This window comes from Sorex araneus, chromosome 9 (genome assembly GCF_027595985.1).
Source record: "Sorex araneus isolate mSorAra2 chromosome 9, mSorAra2.pri, whole genome shotgun sequence".
In the NCBI taxonomy this organism is placed as follows: Eukaryota; Metazoa; Chordata; class Mammalia; order Eulipotyphla; family Soricidae; genus Sorex; species Sorex araneus.
This window is the reverse complement of record NC_073310.1, coordinates 3,876,717-3,901,322: the sequence shown is the minus strand read 5'-3', so window position 1 is coordinate 3,901,322 and position 24,606 is coordinate 3,876,717. Positions and strand designations below refer to the sequence as shown.

Here is a 24,606-nt window from a genome sequence, read left to right as displayed (position 1 = left end):
GTGCTATTGCTCCAGGCCCCCTACCTTTAACACAAATGTGAAAAAACAGATTTCCCACGTTACTAATTGTAGACCTAGTAAATAGTAAAGTCCCAAATCTGAAGATATCCTTCTTTTGTTTGTTTGGGCGCTTACTTCTGGCTCTGCATTCAGGAATTACTCTGGGTGGTGCTCAGGGGACGATATGGGATGCTGAGGATCAAACCTGAGTCGGCCGTGTACAAGGCAAACACCCTCCCCGCTGTACTATCGCCCTAGTTGAGCTACCATTTTATTTACTCTGCCATCTAGAAAGAGGTAAGGTTAAATGTCAGAATGGGGAATTAAATAAAAATTAAATTTAAAAAAATGGTTCAGCACTCAAAGAAAACAAGGATTTGGGGAGATCACAACGGAAAACAAGCCAATAAAGCTTGCAGGTGGTTAACATAACTACTGAAATATGAATGAGAGAAGAATAACCTGCATGATCTAGGAAATAGCATTTTAAATACTTGTCTCATGGCTAAATACAAAATGATGTTTCCAAATACCGTTCCTATAGTTAGCAGCCATTTTTCCAGCAGTCTGGGTTAAGCAATTCTGAAACAATGTGTTCTAGGATCGAACAATCAATATTGTAGATAGAAGAGCCAGATATGTCCATGTCAGACAGGAGTTTATAAACAAGAAAGGGACCGCCACAGACCCTGCGGTGCTGGGTTGTAATTGGAGGTGTCAGTATGAATTCATGCGCTTTTATGTGTCTGTATAAACAAGATATAAAATGGAATTCGTGCGCTTTTATGAGTCTGTATAAACAAGATATAAAATGGACCGGCAAAGCGAGGAGCCTTGAAACAATGGACTCCGTGTGACAGCGCCCACCTCGCCCCCAGAAGTCGGTTCCTCCGTGCCATCCCCAGTCAAAGGAACTAGGGCTCGTGGCACGACTGGCAGATGCCAGGGCTGGAGCGAGAGAAACACAAGTAAACTCTGAATTGCTTCAGGTATATTTATTCTTTCAATATCTAATTATAACTCATCTCATATTTCCAAAACAATAACAACAGCAACAGCAGAACAAGCTTGACGTTCCAGAAAGTAAGGAAGAATTGAAAAATGTTGCAGATTTGTCAAAGGCACCAACCTGAAGCCAGTGGCCAGATCCCGAGCGATGATGGCAAAGTCAATGGATTAGGAGTTTCCAGAGTGGGCAATGCTTCCCCCTGGCGGCCCTGGGGTGCTGGTGCCGTGGTAGCTGCGAGCGGTGGGGCTGCTTCCTGCTTGCTCACTGAAAGAAGGTCGACTTCCAGGCAGCCCCTGAGCAACTGTTTTTCTGAAAAAGGAATAGTAGGTCAGGGAAGTGTGGAGCTCTCTGGATTAGAACCTACAGAATAGAACAGTCTAGGGTGCATTGTTTTAGGTAACAGAAGGAGACAAGGGAAAACTCATTTCCTCTCATAAAAAGAAGAGCAGTTAAGGTTAATAATCAAGAATTTGGGATTGCAGTGGGTAGGGTGCTTGCCTTGCAATCCCCAGAATCCCATACGGTTCCTTCTGTGAGCCAGGAGTAAGTACTGAGCACTGCTGAGTGTGACACCCCCCTCCGGGGGAGGGGAAGAAATCTGATTTCCTTGAATATTAGAATATTAAAAGAGGGTCAGACTGCAGCAATAGGACGCGAAGGTGCTCTTGGGAAGGTGGGTGGCACCGGCCCCTCCCGCCGCCAAGATGTGATGCCGGGGGCCGCACATGTGTGTGGTGGCCTCTCCGCAGCTGCATGAGCGTGACTCCTGACGCCAGCTAAATGTTTCATCATGGGCAGCTCCTCACAGAATGTCTCCAGACTGAACTAAGCCGTGGCCCCATGCCCGCCCGGAGGGGAAAGGTATTTCTCTCTCTCCCCTCTTCCTTGCCGGGGGTGAAGGGTGTGGTGACTGCCATATTATGACGACCACAGATGGGGTTTACAAGCTTGCAATGATCCAATATCTGGAAGAAATCTCCCTGGACTTAGTTGCTTAAGTACAGAAATCCAAAACCTCATATCTCTTCACAACAGGTCTGACTAGTGGGGTACTCCTAACAATAATAGTGAGGTTTGTGTTGAAATATTGAATGTAACCAAAGTAAACAGAAAGTAAAGTGAAATTTATCAGTTCAGTGGGGGGGAGGGGGGCATGGGTTGGGAGGTATACTGGGTTTTTGTTTGTTTTTTTTTTTTGGTGGTGAAATATGGGCACTGGTGAAGGGATGGTTGTTTCAGCATTGTATAACTGAGACTTAAACCTGAAAGCATTGTAATTTTCCACATGGTGATTCAATAAAATAAAAAAAATTAAAAAAAAAAAGAGGGTCAGAGAGGCTGTACAGGTTATAAGGCGCTTGCCTTGGACATGGCCGACCCCAGTATATCCGCAGAACTGTATGCAGTTCCCCGAACACCACCAGGAGTGATCCCTGAGCACAGAGCCAGAAATAAGATTGAAATCTTCACTTTACAGGCAAGCTAGTAATTAATAAGCTGCCACACTGCTGGGCACATAAAAACTATTCAATAAGCACAGGCGTGAAATAACAATAAGTGAAGTTTACTAATTGTACTGCTCAAACGCCTCCAACACAACATGAGATAATGACTTTTAAATCATTTCTCCTTTTAAATGTCTAATTCTAACCAAGCAGGTTATGTTCCCAAATGAGTAATAACAATAACAGCAAAACAAACATGAATAAAACATAAACATGTAAAATTGGGACTATTATTATTTGAGATACTCCAGTTTCTAATGCCGTGTTTACTCTTCAGTAAATAAGGTTTGACACAACAGCATTCTGTGAAGCTTCTCATCCATGTAGTAAAACACTGGCAATAGAATACTGCAACTGGGAGTCTACTTCCAAGAAATGTGTAATGCTTCTTGGGGTGAAAATCACACTTATACTGCTACGGATAAAGTGTTTTCTAGCCAAAAAAATATTAGAGAAGGAAACTTATTTCAAAAGTATCTGACAGTATATTTATATTCAAAAGTAAGTATATACTGGGGCTGGAGCGATAGCACAGCGGGTAGGGCGTTTGCCTTGCACACGGCCGCCCCGGGTTCGAATCCCAGCATCCCATATGGTCCCCCGAGCACCGCCAGGAGTAATTCCTGAGTGCATGAGCCAGGAATGACCCCTGTGCATCGCCGGGTGTGACCCAAAAAGAAAAAAAAAAAGTAAGTATATACTAAGAAAATATACTATTGAGAACAACCAAGTGGCCCATTGTGCTATTTATTTATTTATGTATTTATGTATTTATTTTGCTTTTTTGGTCACACCCGGCGATGCACAGGGGATACTCCTGGCTCATGCACTCAGAAATTACTCCTGGCGGTGCTTGGGGGACCATATGGGATGCTGGAAATTGAACCCGGGTCAGCCGTGAGCAAAGCAAATGCCCTACCCACTGTGCTATCGCTCCAGCCCCAATTTAATTATTTTGATGAGACATACTCTAAATTGGTCTTTTCTCCGTCTACGACTGGCTTTACCGCTGCTCTATAAAAAACCAAAAAGGTTAAATCCCAGGATACGGTTGTGCTGGTGCAGGCACAGGGAGGGAATGGGGTGCAGGGGGACAGGTGGGGACCATTGCTATGAACGGCCTCCCTCTACCTTGCAGTGACACAGAGGCCCCGGCTCTCCCGTGCCGCCGACGCCATGTCCCTGTTCCTCGCTGCTGTCTTCATTTCCTCCTTCCGTCTCAGGGCTGCCGCCATTTTCCGGTGTAGAGAGATGTGTGAGTGTCTCATTAGGGTAAAACCTTTTGCGTGACACTTGTCTTGAGATATTCTCGGGGGCTTTTCCACTGACATTTTTGCCAGCCTTTGAATTTGAGCATATCAGATCTGACCTGAGGTATTAATAGAGATGACATGAATATGCCTGCTTTTAAATATATGGAGATTTCCTAAAACTAAAGAAGCAATGTAGGATGACAGTGACAAGACTGGCTCAAGAAATGAAATATTAAATTATTGAAATTTGGGGCTGGAGAGATAGCATAGCGGGTAGGGCATTTGCCTTGCACACGGCCGACCCAGGTTCGATTCCCAGCATCCCATATGGTTCCCTGAGCACCGCCAGGAGTAATTCCTGAGTGCAGAGCCAGGAGTAACCCCTGTGAATCAGCAGGTGTGACCCAAAAAGCAAAAAGCAATATATATATATATATATATGCAAAATATATATATAAATATATATATATATTTATATATATATATATTTATATATATATATATAAATTTAAGATTTCTGAGGCTGGAGGGGTAGTACAGCAAGTAGAGCATTTGCCTTCCATGCAGCTGACTCCGATTCCATCCTGGCACAACATCTGGTCCTGCCAGATCCCTGAGCAGAGCCAGGAGTAAGCCCTGAGCACCATCAAGTGTGGTCCCCAAACCAACCAACCAAAACAACTGGAGAAATTCAGATTGCATATGAGTTGTGGTATCCCGTGATATGATGACAGGGTCAAATTAGGAAAAGAGCAAATTAATTTTGTACATCTGAATGAAAGAAATGTATGCAGTCATTAAAAATTATTCTGGGGGCTGGAGCGACAGCACAGCGGGTAGCGTCCCGGCCAGGAGCTGCTGCAGGGCTGTGAGCACCTCAGCCATCTGGGGGTGTCAAACTCTCGGCAGCCCAAAAGCGATCGCACAGCAGGTAGCGCGTTTGCCTTGCACATGGCCGACCCAGGTTCGATTCCCAGCATCCCATAGGATCCCCCGAGCACCGCCAGGAGTGGTTCCTGAGATGCACTTACCCATGCGAGCCAGGAGTAACCCCTGTGCAACACTGGCTGTGACCAAAATAGAAAAATAGAAAAAAAAAATTTTCTGGACGGCAGCGCTGTTTGCTCCATGGCCCGAGATGTGCTCTGCATGCAGGAGCTGTGTTCGTCCCCTACACTGCCTCATGCCGAGCCTCGCGGGGTGTGGCCCAGACTACCCCCTCAGAAATCACGTTCCCAAGTCACAATCGGTGATATTGGAACGTGTTTACAATATAATTTTATATGGGGAAAAAAAAACAGGAGACAAAGGCCAGAGTGATACTACAGCAGGGAGGGCGTTTGCCATACACGCAGCTGACCTGGTTTCAGTACAAAAAAGGGTATGAATATACAGAATTAAAAATCTGAAAGAATGGGACCAGAGCAATACTACAGCGAGTTGGGCATTTGCCTTGCATGCAGCCGACCTAGGTTCAATCCCTGGCATCCCACATGGTCCCCTGAGCCCTGCCAGGAGGAATTCCTGAGTGCAGAGCCAGGAGTAACCCCTGAGTATCATGGGTGTGACCCAAAAAGGAAAAAAAAAAATCTGAAAGCAAGTAAAGTAAGCCAAATGGTAGCACAGGTAAGATTTTCATTGTCTTCTTTGTGCTTTTCCGTTTTCCCAGTTGCCCATATAGCTTTGTCACTTCCCTTGTGAAGTACTCCCTTTGCTTCCAGAGCTACTGAGACCGAAAGGGAAAAAGGACCCAAAACCAAATTCACATATCCTGGGATGTGGCAGGGCTCAACATGATGGAGCACCCGTGTGGCACGTGTGGGGTCCTAGTGATGGCCCCCTGAGCACTTTTGGGTGAAGCGCTGATGCCCCCTGCAGGTCGGGGCCCGCCACCCTAAAGTGTCAGCTTAATCACGGAGGTGTGGGGCAGCCCCAAGGGCCGAGCAGAGTCAGGACCGACCTGCCCGCTGCTGTCCCCATCGCCACTGGTCATAACCGGACAACAGAGAGTGTGTCTGCGTCACACACAGCTGGCCTGGGTGTGATTCCTGGCACCACAGCTGCTCCCTGGAGCCCCACCAGGAGTGATGCCTCAGCACAGAGCCAGGAATAAGCCCGAGCACAGTGGCTGGGTCCCAGGAACAAGAGAAATGACGGCTATTTCTGTCTGAGAAACTGTTTTCTAGGTAGTGAACACAGACTTTTCTGTGAATACAACACTGTATTACTCCTAAAAAACAATTACCGGGCTGGAGTGATAGCACAGCGGGTAGGACATTTGTTTTGCACGCGGCCGACCCAGGTTCGATTCCCAGCATCCCATATGGTTCCCTGAGCACCGCCAGGAGGAATTCCTGAGTGCATGAGCCAGAAGTTACCCCTGTGCAACGACGGGTCTGACCCAAAGAGAAAAAAAAAAAACTACCGAAAATGGAAATAAATCAGGTGGAGAGAAGTTGACACTGTGACGCTTGCGGTGACTGGTGCTGGGACACAGTATTCCTAAAACCCAACTACAAATAACTTTGCAAATCAGGTGTCTTAATAAAAAAAATTAAAATTCTGGATAAAGGAATTATGGATAATAGCAAAGATAAACCACATATTATTGTTAATTTCAACTTTGAGGAGAAACGTCAACATCTAATATAGGAGCAGTGGTGTTTCTATTGCAGTGAATTTGGGGGGGAGATGGCATTTGGACCCACATCCTGTGGTGCCTGGATCAAGCTGCATGCAAGGCCAGTGCTTTAACCCCTGGACTATCTCTCTGGTCCCAAAGCTAAGCTTCCCTCTAGCTCTTCCCAGTTCAGTCAGAATTTCTGATTTTCTAACTTTTTTTATCAACTGTTTCCTAAGTAAATGGCACTGAAATATTTCCACATAAGATTACAATAGTTTAGGGCTGGAATGATAGCACAGCAGGTAGGGCGTTTGCCTTGCACGTGGCCGACCCGCGTTTGATTCCTAGCATCCCATATGGTTCCCTGAGCACTGCCAGGAGTAATTCCTGAATGCAGAGCCAGGAGTAACCCCTGAGCATTGCCGATGTGACCAAAAAAAAAAAAAAAATTACAAGAGCTCCTTCCCAGCCCGTGAAGCGCATTGAAGCACCTTCCTCTTTACCTTCCTGGCTTCTGGGAAAGACACAGGGATTGTGGGGAAGACGCTTGACTCGACTCATCATCTAACGTGGCCAAAACGAAGTTTGCTTCCAGTAACATGTCATCAACGCTTAAAGCCAGAGGCCTAGAAAATCGGAGGAAACAGGCTACTCGTTTTCTAATGAACACTGCGGAAATAAGACTCAGCCAGGAGTTAAATACAAAGTCAAAGAAAGAGAAGGAAGAGGAAGAATTTCCCAAAAGTTAGTAGCCCTGAGAGCTAAGCACCACCCCAAACCACCAGATCCCTGTATTTATCCCAGCTATATTTCATACACTTGAATTTATCCCAATTCAATCTCTCTTGAAATTTTAATTCTGCAATTTGTTAAATATTATAAATCCATAGAGACTCATTTAGTCCTTATTATATTTTCTAAGTAGGTAACTTATTCATCATGATATCAAATTTGTAAATTGTCTTCAAGCAATTGAAGAATATATTTTTCTTAGAAAGGTTACCAATCATAAAACACCATGTTATGAAATCTTTCAAAATTTTAGTTTGCTAATAAAGTCAGGTACTCCTGATATGTGTTAATTTCAAAGTGATCCAACCATTTTCATTACTAATATGTAGCAAAAAAAAAAATTCCAAAAGACCTACTTCCCAGGAAAATCAAAATGAATGGATATAGGTGCATGTGTAGCTTCTGAAAATGTCAGCATTCCCTGAAAAAAGAAAGAAGTAAAACGCTTGAAATCTTTGTTAAAAACAAGAAAATAAACAAACAAAAAAACTAGATGAACTTCTCATTATGACACTAAATTTGTTTACCTTCAATTCTTTGAAGCAAAATGTTATTTCAGTGTCAACTCTAACTTGGAAGAAGTCAAACTCCTCAGGGCCAACAGTCATTTCACTGTATATAGGACTATTCAGATCTATTCCACATTGTAGGAAAATAAAGAATAAAATTAGGGGCTGGAGCAATAGTACAGTGGGTAGGGCGTTTGCCTTGCATGCGGCCAACCCGGGTTCGATTCCCAGCATCCCATATGGTCCCCTGAGCACCGCCAGGGGTGATTCCTGAGTGCAGAGCCAGGAGTCACCCCTGTGCATTGCCAGGTGTGACCCAAAAAGCAAAATAAAAAAAAATAAAGTAAAATAAATAAAATTAATTCTAGAGGTATTTGTTTCATTTCAATATAATAAAATAATCACCATTCTGTGACAGACTAAAGACAGCCCATATTTTTTGCCATCTCTTCATGGACAAGTGAGAGCTGCATCTTCTTCCCTTAAGCCTGGGCAAACCGACTGTTCTGACGACAGAATGTGGTGAGAGCCGGCGCTGGGCCCGGGCTTCAGGAGGCAGACCTCTGCCACTTCCCCTATCCTTGACCAGCTTCCTCTTTCCTGCCACGGGTGCTCGTGGGATACAGCTGCCATGCTAAGTTCACGCAGTAGCAAGACCAGTTTGGTAGGAATGTAGGGACACTGGGAAACAACCCAGCCGAGCCCCCAACATCAGCCCCGGCCATGTCAGTGCTCCATCTTGGCCACCGTGGAGATCCCGGCCCCAGCCACCATCTAACTGCAACTGCATGAAAGACCAGACTGAGAACTTCCGTGCTGAGCCTGTCAACCTCAAGGGAATGAGAGTGATTCTAAGCCACGCTATGCTTGAAGCACTGGAGGGCGGGGCGGAGACAGTACAGTGAGCAGAGCTCTTGCCTTGCAGTCAGCCAGCCCAGGTTTGATCCCTGGCACCATATATGGTTTCCTGAACCCACCAGGGGTAATTTCTTTTATTTATTTATTTATTGGTTTTTGGATCATACTTGGCAATGCTCAGGGGTTAGTTTTGGCTCTGCACTCAGGATTTAGTCTTGGAGGTGCTTGGGGGACTCTGTGGGATGCTGGGGATTGAACTTGGGTTGGCTGCATGCAAGACAAATGCCTTACCCACTGTACTATCCTTCCGGGATTATTCCCTCCAGGAATAATTTCTCTGATTCCTGAGTGCAGAGCCAGGAGTAAGACCTAATCACAGCCGGGTGTGAGCCAAAACAAAACAAATCAAAAAAAGGTTCCTTCCATTATGCTCTTTATTGCAATCAACACCAAAAAGAGTATTCCAGGTCAAAATCTCCAACAACTTGTGCCAAAAGACCCTAGACACTTTCTTTTGGGGGACAGGGAAGGTGATGTCTGGGTCACAGCTGGTTGTGCTCATGGCTTACTTCTCGCTGTGATCAGGGATCACTCCTGGCAGTCTCTAGGGGGACCATATGCAATGCTGGTGGTCAGCTGCTAGCAAGGAGATAGTACAGCAGGTATTTCATGTGTCCATCCTGGGTTCGATTCCCAGCGCCCCATAGCGTCTCTGGAACCTCACCCGTAGTAACCCCTGAGCACAGCCAGGTACGGCCCCTAAAAGTGAAACGAATGGAAGAGAAATCTCCATTGCAGGTGGAGAGAGCTGGGTCAGTTGGATCGCATGTTTCCAGTCCTGGCACTATGGGCTCCGCAAGCATCACCAGGTACAGCCCTGAGGCCCCCAGCACCGCCCGGAGCCCCCGTGCTGAGCCAATGGCCAATCACCCCTTGGACCTCCTGAGCACTGTTTGGGAGGCAACTTCCCCACTTCTCCCTACATACCTCAGAGAAAGAAAGAGCAGAGTGAAAACGTTACTGTCATCAGTTGGTGGTGTAACAAAGAAAAAAAAAAGATCAAAGATGAAAACGTTAATGATCTCTTTTTACATCTACCATAAAGCAATAGTAAGTAGTACACTATCAATATTTACTGTATGGTTAGTAACCAGGAAGTCAGAACATCAGAGTTCATCAAAGCAATACGGCAGCTCTCAACCTTACCCAGTGACTCCTCATTAGAACTCTTAAGGCAAACTTTCAGTGGAGTAACAGCAAGAGTAATTTCCTCTTGATTTGATGTAAAAAGAACAATTGCTTCAGCAAGCACTCTATAAATACAATGAAAATATATTTGAAAAACACCAAGAATCACATTAATGGGACTGAGTTGTTTTTTATTTTTTAATTTATTATTTTATTTTTTTAGTTTTTGGGCCACACCCAACAGTGCTCGGGTCTTACTCCCGACTCTGCCCTTAGGAATTACTCCTGCTGGTGCTCAGGAGACCATATGGGTGCTGAGGGTCAGACCAGGATCTGCCACGTGTAAGGCAAGTTCCCTCCCCACTGTAATATTTAATCTGGACAAAATAGGTTATTTTTGTCTGGATTAAGAAAAATTTACCCAAAGGACCTTCTATGAAGGCGGACCATTTAAAATATGTGTACCACTTAAAAGATGTACTTTAAAATGGTAACTTCATTTGAAGAGCAAGAAAATAATAAAGTACACTCATCGTTCATATGTGCAAGCTGCCAAATGAACCAAACAGAAGAATCAGGTGTTTTTGATTCTACATTTTCATATGCCTAATATATATATATATGCATATATATATATATGTATTTTTTTTTTTGCTTTTTGGGTCCCACCTGATGATGCACAGGGGTTACTCCTGGCTCTGCACTCAGGAATTACCCCTGGCGGTGCTCAGGAGACCATATGGGATGCTGGGAATCGAACCCAGGTTGGCCGCGTGCAAGGCAAATGCCCTCCCCACTGTACTGTCACTCCAGCCCCTGCCTGATATATTTTTTTTAAACTTGACCCTGGAGGACTGTGGGATGATACGGGAGGTAGGCAGCCAGTTCCGGTCTGATCCCTGGCACGGCCTGTGGTCCCTGAGCAGCACTAGGGGCCAGTAGAAAGCAGGAGAGCTCGCCAGGTAGAGAAGGGAGCATTGAGTAAAGGGGGTTTGGAGGACCCGCTTGGGTTGGGAGATGCCGGGTTATAGACAATAGATGGAACACAATGGCCACTCGTGCCTCTACTGCAAACCACAACACCCAAAAGGAGAGAGAGAACAAAAGGGAATGCCCTGCCTCAGAGGCAGGGTGGGGTGGAGGGAGCGATGCTGGGGCCACGGGTGGTGGAAAATGGGCACTGGTGGAGGGATGGGTACTTGATCATTGTATGACTGAAACGCAAGCACGAAAGAAGTTTGTAAGTCTGTTACTGTACCTCACAGTGATTCACTAATAATAATTAAAAAAAAGTAGAGCTCGGTGCTCTTGAAAGCAATCCAGGATGGAGTGGGCGGGAGAGTGGGCGGAAGGGGGCGGAGTGGGAGAGTATGCAGAGGCTCGAAAGCGTCAATCCTCTCGTCCTCTGTTGTTTGGGCGAGGGGATTATCTAGTACTTTCAAGATTGTCCTTTTCTCGGGAGGCTCTGGGCGGTGTGGGGTTGTAGCTGGCAGTGCTCGGGGAGTTGCCCACAGTGCTCAGGACACCGGGCAGTGCTGGAATACAAAGCCGGCTCCCGGCCTGTGAGCACCCCCCAACCTGGACCCCGTGAAACACAGCTTTAAGGACAAGTCACAGGTGTAAAGTTATGTGTTTCTCATGGCCTTGGTAGCTGACGGAGCCGTTTGGGGTCATCTGGTAGCCAGCCAGCCAGATCCTGTGGCCAGGTTTTAGTATTTACCGTTTTTATTGCGTTCTAAGTTCTCAACTCCTGTTCTGAGGGGTGGAGTATGGCCACACTTGGAGGTGCTCAGACCCAGTTCGTGGCGTTCTCTCCACCCGAGAAGCCCTTGCTCCCTGCCGGCACTGTCTTACCTTAGCTCTCTCCTGCACTTCCTTTATTTCCCAATTAAACTTGCTATACTTGAAAAAAATAGCCAATAATATAGTTATCTCTTGGTAACTCAGGGCAGGGAGGGCATTTGTCTTGCTCGTGGCCATCCTGGGTTCAGTCCCCGCCATCCCATATGGTCCCCTGAGCACCACCAGGAGTAATTCCTGAGTGCGGAGCCAGGAGTAACCCTGGAGCATTGCCAGGTGTGGTCCAAAACCCAAACCAACCAAACAAACAAACAACAAAATCCTCCACTTCATATAGAAAGCCACGAATGGGCTGTCATAGCACTGTAGCACTGTCATCCCGTTGTTCATCGATTTGCTTGAGCGGGCACAAGTAACGTCTCCATTGTGAGACTTCTTGCTGTTTTTGGCATATTGAATACGCCAGGAGCTTGCCAGGCTTTGCCATGAGGGCGAGATACTCTTGGTAGCTTGCAGGGCTCTGAGAGGGGCAGAGGAATCGAACCCAGGTTGGCGGCATGCAAGCCAAATGCCCTACCCGCTGTGCTATCGCTCCAGCCCTAATGGCTATTTTAGAATTTTATTGGACACAAAATTATTACTGCTATTAGGCAATTATCTACTCCTTCCTCAAAATTTCCTCAGTTTTAGAGCCCTGGGCAGGGACAGGAGCACAGACCGGAGCACATGTTGGCCTGAGGGAATCCCGTTTCTTTTCTTTTCTTTTTTTTTTTTTTTGGCTTTTTGGGTCACACCCGGCAATGCACAGGGGTTACTCCTGGTTCTACACTCAGAAATTACTCCTGGCGGTGCTGAGGGGACCATAGGGGATGCTGGGATTCGAGCCCGGGTCGGCCGCGTGCAAGGCAAACGCCCTATCCGCTGTGCTTTCGCTCCAGCCCCCAGGGAACCCCGTTTCTATCCCTGGCACAGCCTGGTCCTTCAGGCTCCACCAGGAACAACCTCTGAGCACAGAGCCAGGAGTAGCTTCCAATTCCCCCAGCTCAGCCCCGAAATACTCCTCCCAAGTTAAGCAAATAAAAGCGCCAGGACATTAATTATTGACTCGGTAACCACATGATAGTCAGAAAAATAATAGTGAAGTAATTACCTTGGTTGAAACGTAAGTGTGTTAGAACACAAATTCTTTTCAAAAATAACTTGCAAGGGCTGACTTTCTTGAAAATATACATTGTGAGTTCGTTTAATACCTTTGAAAGAATAAAGTAACCTGTTAATTGTTTCGTCTTGGGGACCATGCCTGGCGATGCTAGGGGGGATACACTCATCTTGATGCTTGGGGGTCACTCCTGGCAGTGCTTGGGGGACCCTGAGTTCCCAGGGCTCAAACCCAGGCCTTCCACATGCAAAGCATCCACTCAGCCCCTGAGCCATCTCTCCAGTTCTTGTTAATACTTTAAAGTAACAAACAGATTAAAAAGGGCTGGAATCAGCGGGGAGGGCATTTGCCATCCATGTTGCCCAACCTGGGCTCCATCCCTAGCACCCCACGGTCCTCGGAGCACTCACGGCCAGGAGTGATTCCTGAGTGCAGATCCAGGAGAAACCCCTGAGCATCACTAGGTGTGCCCCCGCAAGAGAAAAATAGAATAGAATAAAAAGGAAGCTCCTTAGGTTACACAGCCACATTTAGAAAATCCAAGGACAGGCTGGAGCGATAGCATAGTGGGTAGGGCGTTTGCCTTGCACGCGGCCCACCCAGGTTCAATTCCCAGCATCCCATATGGTGCCCTGAGCACCGCCAGGGGTAATTCCTGAGTGCAGAGCCAGGAGTGACCCTGTGCATCTTCAGGTGTGACCCAAAAAGAAAAAAAAAAAAAAGTAAAAAGTCCAAGGAGTATTTAAGATCTGGCAGGTGCTTCTAGTGAGAGAGCACCAGTCTTAATGAAGTGTGTTTACTGCCCCCTGGTGGATTACCTGCCACATGGTAGGTAAATTTTCAAATTCCTTTTGAAATACGGGGGGGGGGGGGGGGGGGGGGGGGGGGAGAATGTATGTGTATGTGTATGTGTATCCGCATGCGCGCGCGTGTGTAAAATTTATTCCTTGAACACGTACCTTGCTTGTTGTGTCTAAGTGTCTTTGCTTATTTCCATTCTGAAGGAATATCTGTTCTCTCTCAAACATGTACTTCTCCCTCTCTCTCCCCTCACGTTACTAAGTAAATTTCAATTAAAAACACATTGCTTCACCAATAAATAAATAAGTTAAAGGAGAGAAACACAGAGAGACATACTCAAGAAAGAACATGGGCTTCTCCAGAATGGAAAAAAGAGGCGAAAATATAGGGACTTTTTGTTTTTATTTTTTTTTTTTATTTTTGGGTCACACCCAGCGAGGCTCAGGGGTTACTCCTGGCTCTGCACTCAGGAATCACTCCTGGCGGTGCTTGGGGGACCATATGGGATGCCGGGGATTGAACCCGGGTCGGCCGCGTGCAAGGCAAACACCCTCCCCGCTGTGCTATCGCTCCGGCCATAGGGACTTTTTGGGCTGGAGCGGTAGTGCAGTGGGGAGGGCATTTGCCTTGCATGTCACCAACCCGGTTTGATCCCCCGGCATCCCATATGGTCCCCCGAGCACCACCAGGAGTAATTTCTGAGTGCAGAGTCAGGAGTAACCCCTGAGCATCTCTGGATGTGACCCAAAAAGCCAACATATATACGGAATTTCTTAAATGTATATAAAATAGTGATTGTCACTTCATATAACTGGTTTTCATGGATACATATAGTTCGGACTTCTGGAATTTAGTCATAAACACCTGGGTCTGTGAATTATTTTCTCTTAAGAGGAGGAAAGAAGTGCATTGCAATCCTGGCCCTATGTACCAGGAACTGCAGCCCACAGTTGTTATATATGTTATCTTTAATCCTCACAATATCCATATAGGTTGGACACTTAATCTCCAAAGAGTTTCTCATTGTAGCAGAATTTCAAGGCTATGCTGTTTGGGAAAGTAAAGCTAAAATTTTATTTTATTTTATTTTATTATTATTTTTTGCTTTTTGGGTCACACCCAGCGATGCTCAGGGGTTACTCCTGGCTTTGCACTCAGGAATTGCTCCTGGCAGTACTTGGGGGACCATATGGGATGCCGGGGATTGAACCCGGATCGGCCGCGTGCATGGCAAATGCCCTACCCGCTGTGAGTAAAGTTAAAATTTTAATTCCACTCCAGAACCTAGATTATAAAACCGAGATGTTCTAAAACTTTTCACAGCGTAAAAAAAGTACCCATGAAAAACAAAAGGGATAATTAGAAACATCTCCCAACTTATGTTTTTTACAGAATATAAATATTTTCTGGGTACCAACTATGTACAAGTCATTATTAATTGGTATTTCCTGGGGGCTGGAGCGATAGTACAGCGGGTAGGGCATTTGCCTTGCACATGGCCAACCTGGGTTCGATTCCCAGCATCCCATATGGTCCCCTGAGCACTGCCAGGAGTAATTCCTGAGTGCAGAGCCAGGAGTAACCCCTGTGCACTGTCAGCTGTGACGCAAAAAAAGCAAAATAACTGGTATTTGCTGGATAACAAACTACTCCAGGGGTGGGATGATAGTCCGGTGGGTAACAGTCTTGTTCTGCATGCACCTGACCGGGGTTTGATCCTTTGCACCACAAATAGTCCCCTGAAACCCACCGAGTTATTCCTGAGCACAGAGCCTGGAGGAAGCCCTGAGCACCACTGGTTGTGACCTCCCAAACAAAGCAAAAACCCTCCAAACTCTATGATTCAAAATAGGGGCCAGAGCGATAGTAGAGCGGGTAGGCTGCTTGCCTTGCATGTGGTAGACCCAGGTTTGATCCCCGGAACCAATACAGTTCCCTGAGCCTGTCAGCAGTGATCCCTAGTGCAGAGGCAAGAGTAAGCCCTGAGCATGTCCAGGTGTCCCCCCCCAAACAAACAAACAAACAAACAAAAAAACATTTGTTACTGCTCAATTCAGTTGAGTGGTTCTGCGTTAGGCTAGTTCAGTGTGGGCTGTTGGACGACCTTCCCTTCAGGGCTGGGACAGCGGAGGGCTCTTGCTAGGTCTCAGACTGAAGGAAGGTTCTTTAACCATGAAAGCTGACAGCCTCTCAAGGCCTAGGCTTGGAATTCCACAATGATCACTTCTAGAGATTTCTACGGATAGCAAAGTGAGTCCAAGTTTCAACCAACACTCAGATCAAATAAGGTGCATATTTTAAGGGTTGGAGAGATAGTACAGAGGTGCTTGCCTTGCCCGAGGCCATCCTGGGTTCAATTCCTGGCACCTCACCCTGTCCCCGTGCCCACCATGAGCGACCCAAGTGCAGAGCCAAGAATGAACCCTGAGCACCACTGGTGTGGCCCCAAAGCAAAAACAAAACAAATTCATATTTTAAGGGGTGGGGCTTAAAAGTGATCTGTGAGCTGTATTTGTAACTATATATTTTTGTAACTGTATTTTTGTAACTATACAGAGATAATTTTAGGTGCTGGGGACTTGCAAAGAAAAAATCAGTCAAAAATCTTTAACCTCACATGGGACTGGAGCAATAGCACAGGGGGTAGGGCAATTGCCTTGCATGCGGCCGACCCGGGTTCGATCCCCAGCATTCCATATGGTCCCCCGAGCACCGCCAGGAGGAATTCCTGAGTGCAGAGCCAGGAGTAACCCCTGTGCATCGCCGGGTGTGACCCAAAACAAAACAAACAAACATAAAAATCTCTAACCTCACAGGGCTTAAGGGCTCTAGCAGGGAAGATGTACACAATAAAATAGGAGGCCAACCCCTGAGCACCACCAGCTGTGGCCCAAAAACCAAAACACACACAAAAATTTTTTAAATCAAAACACAGAAGGAACTAATATCAACTATTTCACAATGCTGTACAGCAAGAAGATAGTACTTCTCTAGTATTTAAAATAATTCAGCCACATGGGGCTGGAGCAATAGCACTGAGGGTAGGGCGTTTGCTTTGCACACAGCCAACCCGGGTTCAATTCCCAGCATCCCATTTGGTCCCCTGAGCACCGCCATGGGTAATTCTTGAGTGCAGAGCCAGGAGTAATCCCTGGGCATTGCTGGGTGTGACCCAAAAAGCAAAAATAAATAAATAATTTTAAAAATGTATAATAAAATAAAATTATTCAGCCACAAAACCACCCAGATTCTTTTTATCTTCAGTCCACACCTAGCAGTGCTCAAGGCTTTGAGCTGTGCTCAAAGCAGTGCTCCTGACTCTGTGCTCGGTGATCACTCCTGGCAGTGGCCAGGGGACCACATGGGTTGCCAGGGATTGAACCTGGGCTGGCTGCATGCAAAGCAAGTGCCCTCCCTCCTGTACTATCTCCATGGCGAAACCATACAGATTCTAAGTGACAATGCAGTGAGAAGTCATGGCATATAATTTGAATAGTTTTAACTTGAACAACAACAAAAATACAGTAATTTGAAGCCAGAGAGAAAGTCCAGCAGGATGTTTGCCTTGCATACAGCTGACCCTTGTTTGACCCCCAGCACCCAGGAAGGTCCCCTTGGCCTTACCAGAAGTAATCCCTGAGCACACAGCCAGGAATAAGCCATTAGCAAAGCAGGGTGTGTCCCAAAAACAAAACAAAAAATACAGTAATTTGGGTAAAGGAGATAGTACAGTGGTTAAAGCACTTACCTTGCACGCATTCCACTGCAGGCAGATCCCTGGAATCAGATATGGTCCTGTCCACGCCCCCTCAGCACTGCCTGCATGATCCAAACCCATCCACCCCACCCCTACAAATACAACAATTTAGTTTTCATTATACTTACCATGTTTGTAGAAAAACTGAACAACCACTTTGCACTTATCAGATCTGGTGAATATCTTACACTTCTCTACATTTCTTTCGCGGGAATTCAGACATTTAAAAATGGGCAGGATTGACTGTAACAAATATAGAACAATATATAGTTAATTTGGTCGAATGTTTTTTGGGGAGCTGGAGCGATAGCACAGCGGTTGGGCGTTTGCTTTTCATGCGGCCGACCCGAGTTGGATTCCTCCGCCCCTCTCGGAGAGCCCGGCAAGCTACTGAGAGTATGGAGCCCAAGTGGCAGAGCCTGGCAAGCTACCCATGCGTATTGGATATGCCAAAAACAGTAACAATAAGTAAGTCTCTCAATGAGAGATGTTACTGGTGCCTGCTCGAACAAATCGATGAGCAGTGACAGTGACAGTTTTTGGGAGGGTTGGGGGAGGGTCCCAGCAGGCTATGCTCAGGGCTTACTCCTGGCTCTGCACTCAGGGATCACTCTTGGTGGGGTTTGGAGGACCATAAGTGGGAATAGAGATCACAATTGGGTGGAGCACACATAAGGCACACTCCTTCTATACTTCTATAGCCCCCCTCTTTTTTTTTTTTTTTTTGCCTTTTGGGTCATACCTGGCCATGCACAGAGGTTACTCCTGGCTCATGCACTCAGAAATTATGCCTGGCGGTGCTTGGGGGACGATATGGGATGCTGGGAATCGAACCCGGATTGGCCACATGCAAGGCAAACGTCCTACCTGCTCTGCTATCACTCCAGCCTCCCCTTTTTTTTATCTTAAAGGAGAGAGTGAATCTTCATAAATAAATAAACTTGTCTTATATGCTATTCAGTTTCCCTCCCTGCCCCGAGCAGAGCTCCTGTGGCCAAAGACCTCCAGAGTCTAGCCACAGCCATGCTCAAGGCCCCTCTCCATACGTTCGGACGAGCCTCACGCATGAAGGAACCGGCAGAGGAACCCAGGTGTGTGGGACCCGGGGCTGAGACCTCCAAGCCTCCTCAGATTGGGACTGGGCCTTTTCTGCCCAGATTCCCCATTATCCAATAGCCAGGTGGTCACACCCAGGGACTGCCCCCAGTGCTGTGTAATCCCACTAATGGGCAACATCCAGAGACTATAAAACCAAGCTCCCGGAAGCGCGAGGCCGCTTTTCTATAAGGCATCTCGGCTTTGAAACATCATATAGCCTACTTCTCCCTCTGGGAGAACCTGGCAAGCTACCGAAAGTTTCCTGCCCATATGCGAGAGCCTCAAAAACTCCTCATGGCGTATTCATATGCCAAAACCAGTAACAATGATGGTTCTCAATCTCCTGACCCTGAAAGAGCCTCCAATGCAGCATCGTTGGGAAGGACAAGTAAAGAGTCTTCTAAAATCTCAGGGCTAGGATGAATTGAGACGTTACTGAGACCATTCGATAAATTCGACGATCAACGGTATATTGATGATGATGATGATGATGATATGCTATTCAAACCAAATATTAAGCATAGAATGGATGGTACATATAGTATAACAAATATTTATACAAGAGAAAATCTGTGTCACATATTTACTTTCATTCCCAACTGGCAATTTAAATTTGGTGCTGTATCATTATCCGTTGTCACAGAGGCTGACCACTGATAATGCTGAAAAAACACAGGACAGAAGAGGACACAGCCATATGCTGACCGGCAAGAATTCACAGATCTTAGAGCAAGCTGAAAAAAAAAAGATTAGTTAGCTAGGAGAAAATCAACTCCCTTTAAATTATTAATTAAAAATACTATTAAGTTCAACATAGCAATCAAGTATGTCCAAAATGGTAAGCTAACTGTATTATATTAGCATAAAAATGATATATTTATAACTGTACATATAATTATGAAACATTTCCATATTTTATAATTTCACATAAAGATTATAAGTATGTAATTTTAATAATTTTTAAACTTAACATTAAAATTTATGTACAATTATATGCAAAATATTAATACATCTAATAAAATTTATGGACAGTATTAGTTGGCATTGAATTTGTATATGTATATTTATGCATATATGTATATATATATATATATATATAACTTGATCCCTCTCCCAGTTTTTAAGGGTTAAAAATTATTTCAGTTTTAAAAAATAACAAATCAGGGGCCAGCAAGATAGTCCAGTGGGCATGGCATGTGTCTGACATAGGTTTGATTTCTAGTGCCACATGTGGTCATCCAGCAATGCCAGGCCTGAGTGATCCATGAACATCTTAGGGTATCACCCAAAATAATCCTGAGCACAGAGCTAGGAGTAAGGTCTGAGCATCACAGGTGTGGCCCCCCCCCCAAAAAAAAAATCCCAAACAGTTCTGTATAATAACATTGGTATATCCTTCCTCCCTTGCTGCAGGGAGCTTAGGTTTATTGGGTTACACCATTCACAGTGCTCCCGAGGCACTCCCATTCCTCTGTGTTATTAACTTCCCCAAACCAGTTAATCACCTATTCCCCTAAGCAGCACCTGTGACTTGTAGAGTTAAATTCCCCAGAAATCTCTGGATTTGTGTTTGTAAGTGAAATACTGCTTTTCTCTTTCCCTTATGTCCTTTGCATAGTTTACTTCAGAGCAATGTCCTTTTTGTAAAGACACAAAATACTATGCTTCTGTAACTTGGGGATTAATTGACTCCAAATAATATTTAATCCTAGGCATCTATTTACTCGACTTGAGCCTCAGTTGCCCTTAGTTCCTAACACCCCAAAGAGGGTCCCAAGGAAGGGACTGGATGGACCCAGGGCAAGCTGTGAGCTACCCTGGCATCGAAATGGGCCAGGCCAAGCTCCATAATACTTAACTATAAGAGCACAGATATGGACAAATTCTTTCATGATCCAAAGAGAAGCAACTGGACAAGGACCCTGCTTAGGGTTAGGAAGGGCTCTGTGGTCTGGGATCTATAGCGAGAAGTCCCCAGGGTAGCCACCCTATAAGCTTAATGCATCTCTTACTGTGTCCATACAAAATGACTAGTATTATTAAGAAGTAGAATTAAGATGAATTTTTATTTATTTTTTATTTTTTGGTTTTTGGGTCACACCCGGCGATGCACAGGGGCCATTCCTGGCTCTGCACTCAGGAGTCACCCCTGGCGGTGCTCAGGGGACCATATGGGATGCTGGGAATTGAACCCGGGTCGGCCGCGTGCAAGGCAAACGCCCTACCCGCTGTGCTATTGCTCCAGCCCCAAGATGAATTTTTAAATGGTTGTTGGGCTAAGGAAAGGAGAAACACACCCCTAGATGAAATTCTGCCCTTGAGTGATCTCCTAGCAGGGGATCTTTGCCTTAGAAGAGCTTCCCCGGAAGGAAGGGAAGGGCTTCATATACGTAGATTGTGCTATCTGCCCTAGAGGTAGCTGCTACCCACAATGCCTGAAGGTTGGGCTCCAGACTGCGAGACGGAGCGCGGAGAGTCTAGCCTGGGGGACAGGAGGAGACGGGACTGAGGGGCAGTGTGAGACTGGAATGGGGCACTTGGTGACACTGGAACAGGCATGTGGGGAGAATGGAATAAACGGCAACTGATCACCACCAGCCTGGCGGGCCTGTTCCCTCCTTCATGCATCTGTTGGTGGTGTGGGGAGGAGGCCGTGGCCAGCCAGAGAGACCACGCCGCTGCCGCTCACTTATTTATTTTGTGAACTTACACACAGTTCAGGACCCACAGGATACTTCCACAAGCCCTACCTAACTCCTGATTACCAGTCCATGACTTCTGGTTGAAGTCACTTGAGTTTAATGCCTGATAGTAAAGCTTACTATGCTCTGTATTTTCATATACACGTGTAGAAAAGATAAATGGTAAAACTGATCCTTTCAATTTCTAGATATCTTACTTAACTTTAGTCTGGATGTCAAACATCTCTCTCCTTAACAGAGCTATGAGTTGACTTTTTACTTACACCTTTGTCAGATGGATCCAGCCACAGCTCATCACTGACTCGTGACAGGGCCTGGACTGCTCTCCCAAATACTGTGGAGAAATAGGAAAGTGCTCCTTACATCCTTATCTCTCAAGCACTGAGAACAAATAAGGCTATTCAGTATCCACAGGACTCAACAACACCTTATAGATAATGCTACATTAAGAAATACAGTATAGGAAAAAAAAAAAGAAATATAGCATTGGGGCTGCAGCGATAGTAAAGTGTTTGCCTTGCACACGGCTGACCCGGGCATCCCAAATGGTCCCCTGAGCACCGCCAGGAGTAATTCCTGAGTTCAAAGCCAAAAGTAACCCCTATGCATTGCTGGATATGACCCAAAAGGGAAAAATATAATACAGTACAATACCCTTGGCAAAAATGCCAGACGCATAGTAAGAGCTCCATAAACGACCCACTAAGTGTGACATAATAAAACGCACACTTCAGTACCTTTTCATAGAGGCTAGAATGCCATGAAATGCTGTTATGATCTGGCCTGACACCATTAATATTCTTATATATTTGAATAAAAATACTGCAAATCGATTTTCTACTTTATGCTTATACCATAGCATGAGGCGAACCACCTTCCATACTAATGTGTTTTTAAATAAATGTATCTCTCCCATTTGCTCCCAAAAGTGTGAAAATAAGAGCATGGAGAAGCTGGCAGAAAGGTTTCAACAGGGTGAGGTAAATCGGCCAAAGGACCGGAGCATATGGTGACAGGCAAAGGGTCCTGGTGAGACCCCTAGCACCCAGAGTCTCCCAACTATGTAAGATGTGGCACTTGGCAGGCTGCAGAAGCTCTGGGGAGGACAAAAGTCAAACAATTTTAAAAGGGGGTTGGGGCCAAAGTGGGAGTACAGCAGGCAGGGCACTTGCCTTGCACTTGTCCCACTCGCCTTCTGTCCCTGGCCCCTTATCAGGTTCCCTGAGCACCACTGCTACGAGTAATCCTTGAGTGCAGAGCCAGGAGTAAGCCCTGAGCACCACTGGGTGTGTCCCAGAAAGAAAAATGGCGGGTGGCTTTAATAATTTCACGGGAGGTAATGCTAAGAAGAGTCACAAGAAAGGAATCAGACACTCAAGATGTATTTCAGATGTTTCTGAGCATGGAAAATGCTAGATCTTTACCACCATACACATTTTGACACCCTATCAAAGAGAAGCTTGGGCTAAGTGAACTTTTTATCTAATCTAGTCTAATGCTCTTAATGTTCTTGTAGGAATAAATATAAACGGGCCAGAGAGATAGTCCAGCAGGTGGGGCCCTTGCCTTGCAAACCTGTGAGGGGTTCCCTCACCAGCACTACATACGGCCCCCCAGGCAGCACCAAGAGTGTACCTTGAGCAACTGCTGGGTTCCCCCCCCCAATAAAACCAAAAGAATCCATTTTAAATGTGGCAAACAGGATGCTACGATGTGAGAAATGAATGGCCAAATCAATACACAGAAAGGGGAAAAAATCATTCCAGAAAATCAGATTACTGAAGAATGCCTGAGACGGGGCGGAGTGCTAGGACAGCAGCTCGGGCATTTGCCTTGCACGCTGCCAACCCAGGTTTGATCCACGGCATCTCCTAGGTTCCCCCGAGCACCACCAAGAGCAAATTCCTGAGCGCAGAACTAGTAGTTGCAATCCCTGAGCATAGCGGGGTGTGACCCGAAAAGCACCCCCCCACCCTTCTAAAAAATGCCAGAGAGGGGGGCTGGAGTGATAGCACAGCGGGTAGGGTGTTTGCCTTGCACGAGGCCAACCTGGGTTCGATTCCCAGCATCCCATATGGTCCCCTGAGCACCGCCAGGAGTAATTCCTGAGTGCAGAGCCAGGAGTGACCCCTGTGCATCGCCGGGTGTGACCCAAAAAGAAAAAAAAAAAAGCCAGAGAGTCCCTGGGCATCCCTAGCACTGCCAGGACTGACTCCTTGAACATGGCTGGGTGCAGCGCGCCCCTCCCCCCAGGTCAACGAATAGTGAGTTAGGGGAAACAGGAGGGCCTTAAACTGACCAAGGAAAAAAAAGCACTTGCCCCCTTTGACCACTTCACATTCGCCACTTTTCCCAGGAGCCGGCTCAAGCCGGTCTGTTTGTTCAAAGTCTTGGAACACCCACCACGACCCAAATACCACCCAAGGCAAGGGGGTACCGCAAAGAACAAGACAAGCTCCTGGCCACATAGTGCTTAGAGTCCACAAGGAAATGGCAAATGAAACAGTCGTGCAGTTGCGTATTGAGAATTAAGGTACACAGTGCGCGAGAACTTTCTAGAATTCCAGGAAGCTGCAGCTTCCTGGGTCATCGCGCTTTAAAGAAAAGAATTCACTTCAGACACGGGCCTTTCAATGATCGTTTTCAGACTAGGATCTGTAGGAAAGGACCGTTTTTTCCCTCGAGGTTTCCTGCAGTGACCAGAGTTCCAGAACATTCCATGTATCACTGTCTCTTCGGGCGGCTCCATTTCATATTCTACAGCAAGTTCTACGGACAAAGGAGCTGCTTTTCACTTCAGAGCCAGGAAACAGCTCTGGACTGGAGCGATCCAGTGGCTGATTTGAGATGAAACGTTAAAAAAAAAAAATCCCAAACACGAGAAGAATGTCGCTGAGTCAGGGTGTGGCGTGCACGTGGCTCGCCGGCACCTGAGGCCCTGGGCTCCATCCCCGCCCCCTCCGACCCCCCAAAACGAAGCAAGGTCTGATCTGCAAGTCAAGTCAGGTTTACGGCTTTCTCAGCTCGAACAACGTCCGCTGTCCAAGAGTTCTAGTCTCCTCCGGTCCCCTCCCCAGCACCCCGTCTGGGGGGTCCCCGGTCCCCGTATCTGTCCCAGTGGGGCAACTTCATCCAACGGACACGCATGGAGATAAAAAGTGGGCACGGATCCCAGCAGATGCGTTTTCTCCCCTGGAGGGGCTCTGGGTGGCTCTTTCTCCATCCCCACACTCCTGCGCTTTCTACAGGCAAAGGGGAAGAGACTCGAGGCCACGCGCGGCCGGTGCCCCCACACACGTCGGCCTTTCCCTCTCCACACACAAAAGCCGCTGCACCTTTCCCCTGACCGCCGTTCATCTCGCATTTCAGCATGGCCGCGGGCCGCAGTCGCCGAGGCACCACGCGCTCGGCCGCCCGGAAGTGGCGCGCGCGCTTCCCAGCTGCGCCAGCTCCGCGCCCCGCCCCAGCCCGGAGCCCGGCTTCGCGGGACGGCGGGGAAAGGCCCGTGCGAGCCGCCGTAGGGCGGTCTCGCGTCCAGCTCGCCGCTCATTG

At 46.6% G+C, this 24,606-nt stretch overlaps 1 protein-coding gene across 1 annotated transcript; it reads right to left on the bottom strand.

Moving 5' to 3' along the window:
• Positions 1–1,193: 1,193 nt before the first annotated feature.
• On the bottom strand, positions 1,194–24,604 carry RAD9B (RAD9 checkpoint clamp component B). The gene is made up of 10 exons (XM_055147081.1): positions 24,568–24,604; positions 24,390–24,533; positions 21,318–21,388; positions 18,940–19,086; positions 17,383–17,497; positions 7,710–7,816; positions 7,539–7,603; positions 6,894–7,016; positions 3,646–3,883; positions 1,194–1,318 (listed from the first exon to the last, which is right to left on the bottom strand). Exons 1-10 carry the CDS (start codon positions 24,602–24,604, stop codon positions 1,271–1,273), a joined length of 1,095 nt encoding a protein of 364 aa, XP_055003056.1. The 3' UTR covers positions 1,194–1,270.
• Between the last annotated feature and the right edge of the window lie 2 nt (positions 24,605–24,606).

Bases quoted from the DNA above. Each gene is read 5' to 3' on its own strand.
- RAD9B (XM_055147081.1), bottom strand. From the start codon at position 24,604: ATGAGCGGCGAGCTGGACGCGAGACCGCCCTACGGCG. The intron at 7,604-7,709 runs GTAAACAAATTT...TTCTTTTTTCAG, and splicing joins TTTGCTTCAAAGAATTGAAG to GGAATGCTGACATTTTCAGA. The intron at 1,319-3,645 runs GTAGAGGGAGGC...TTCCTTTTTCAG, and splicing joins GGCCTCTGTGTCACTGCAAG to AAAAACAGTTGCTCAGGGGC.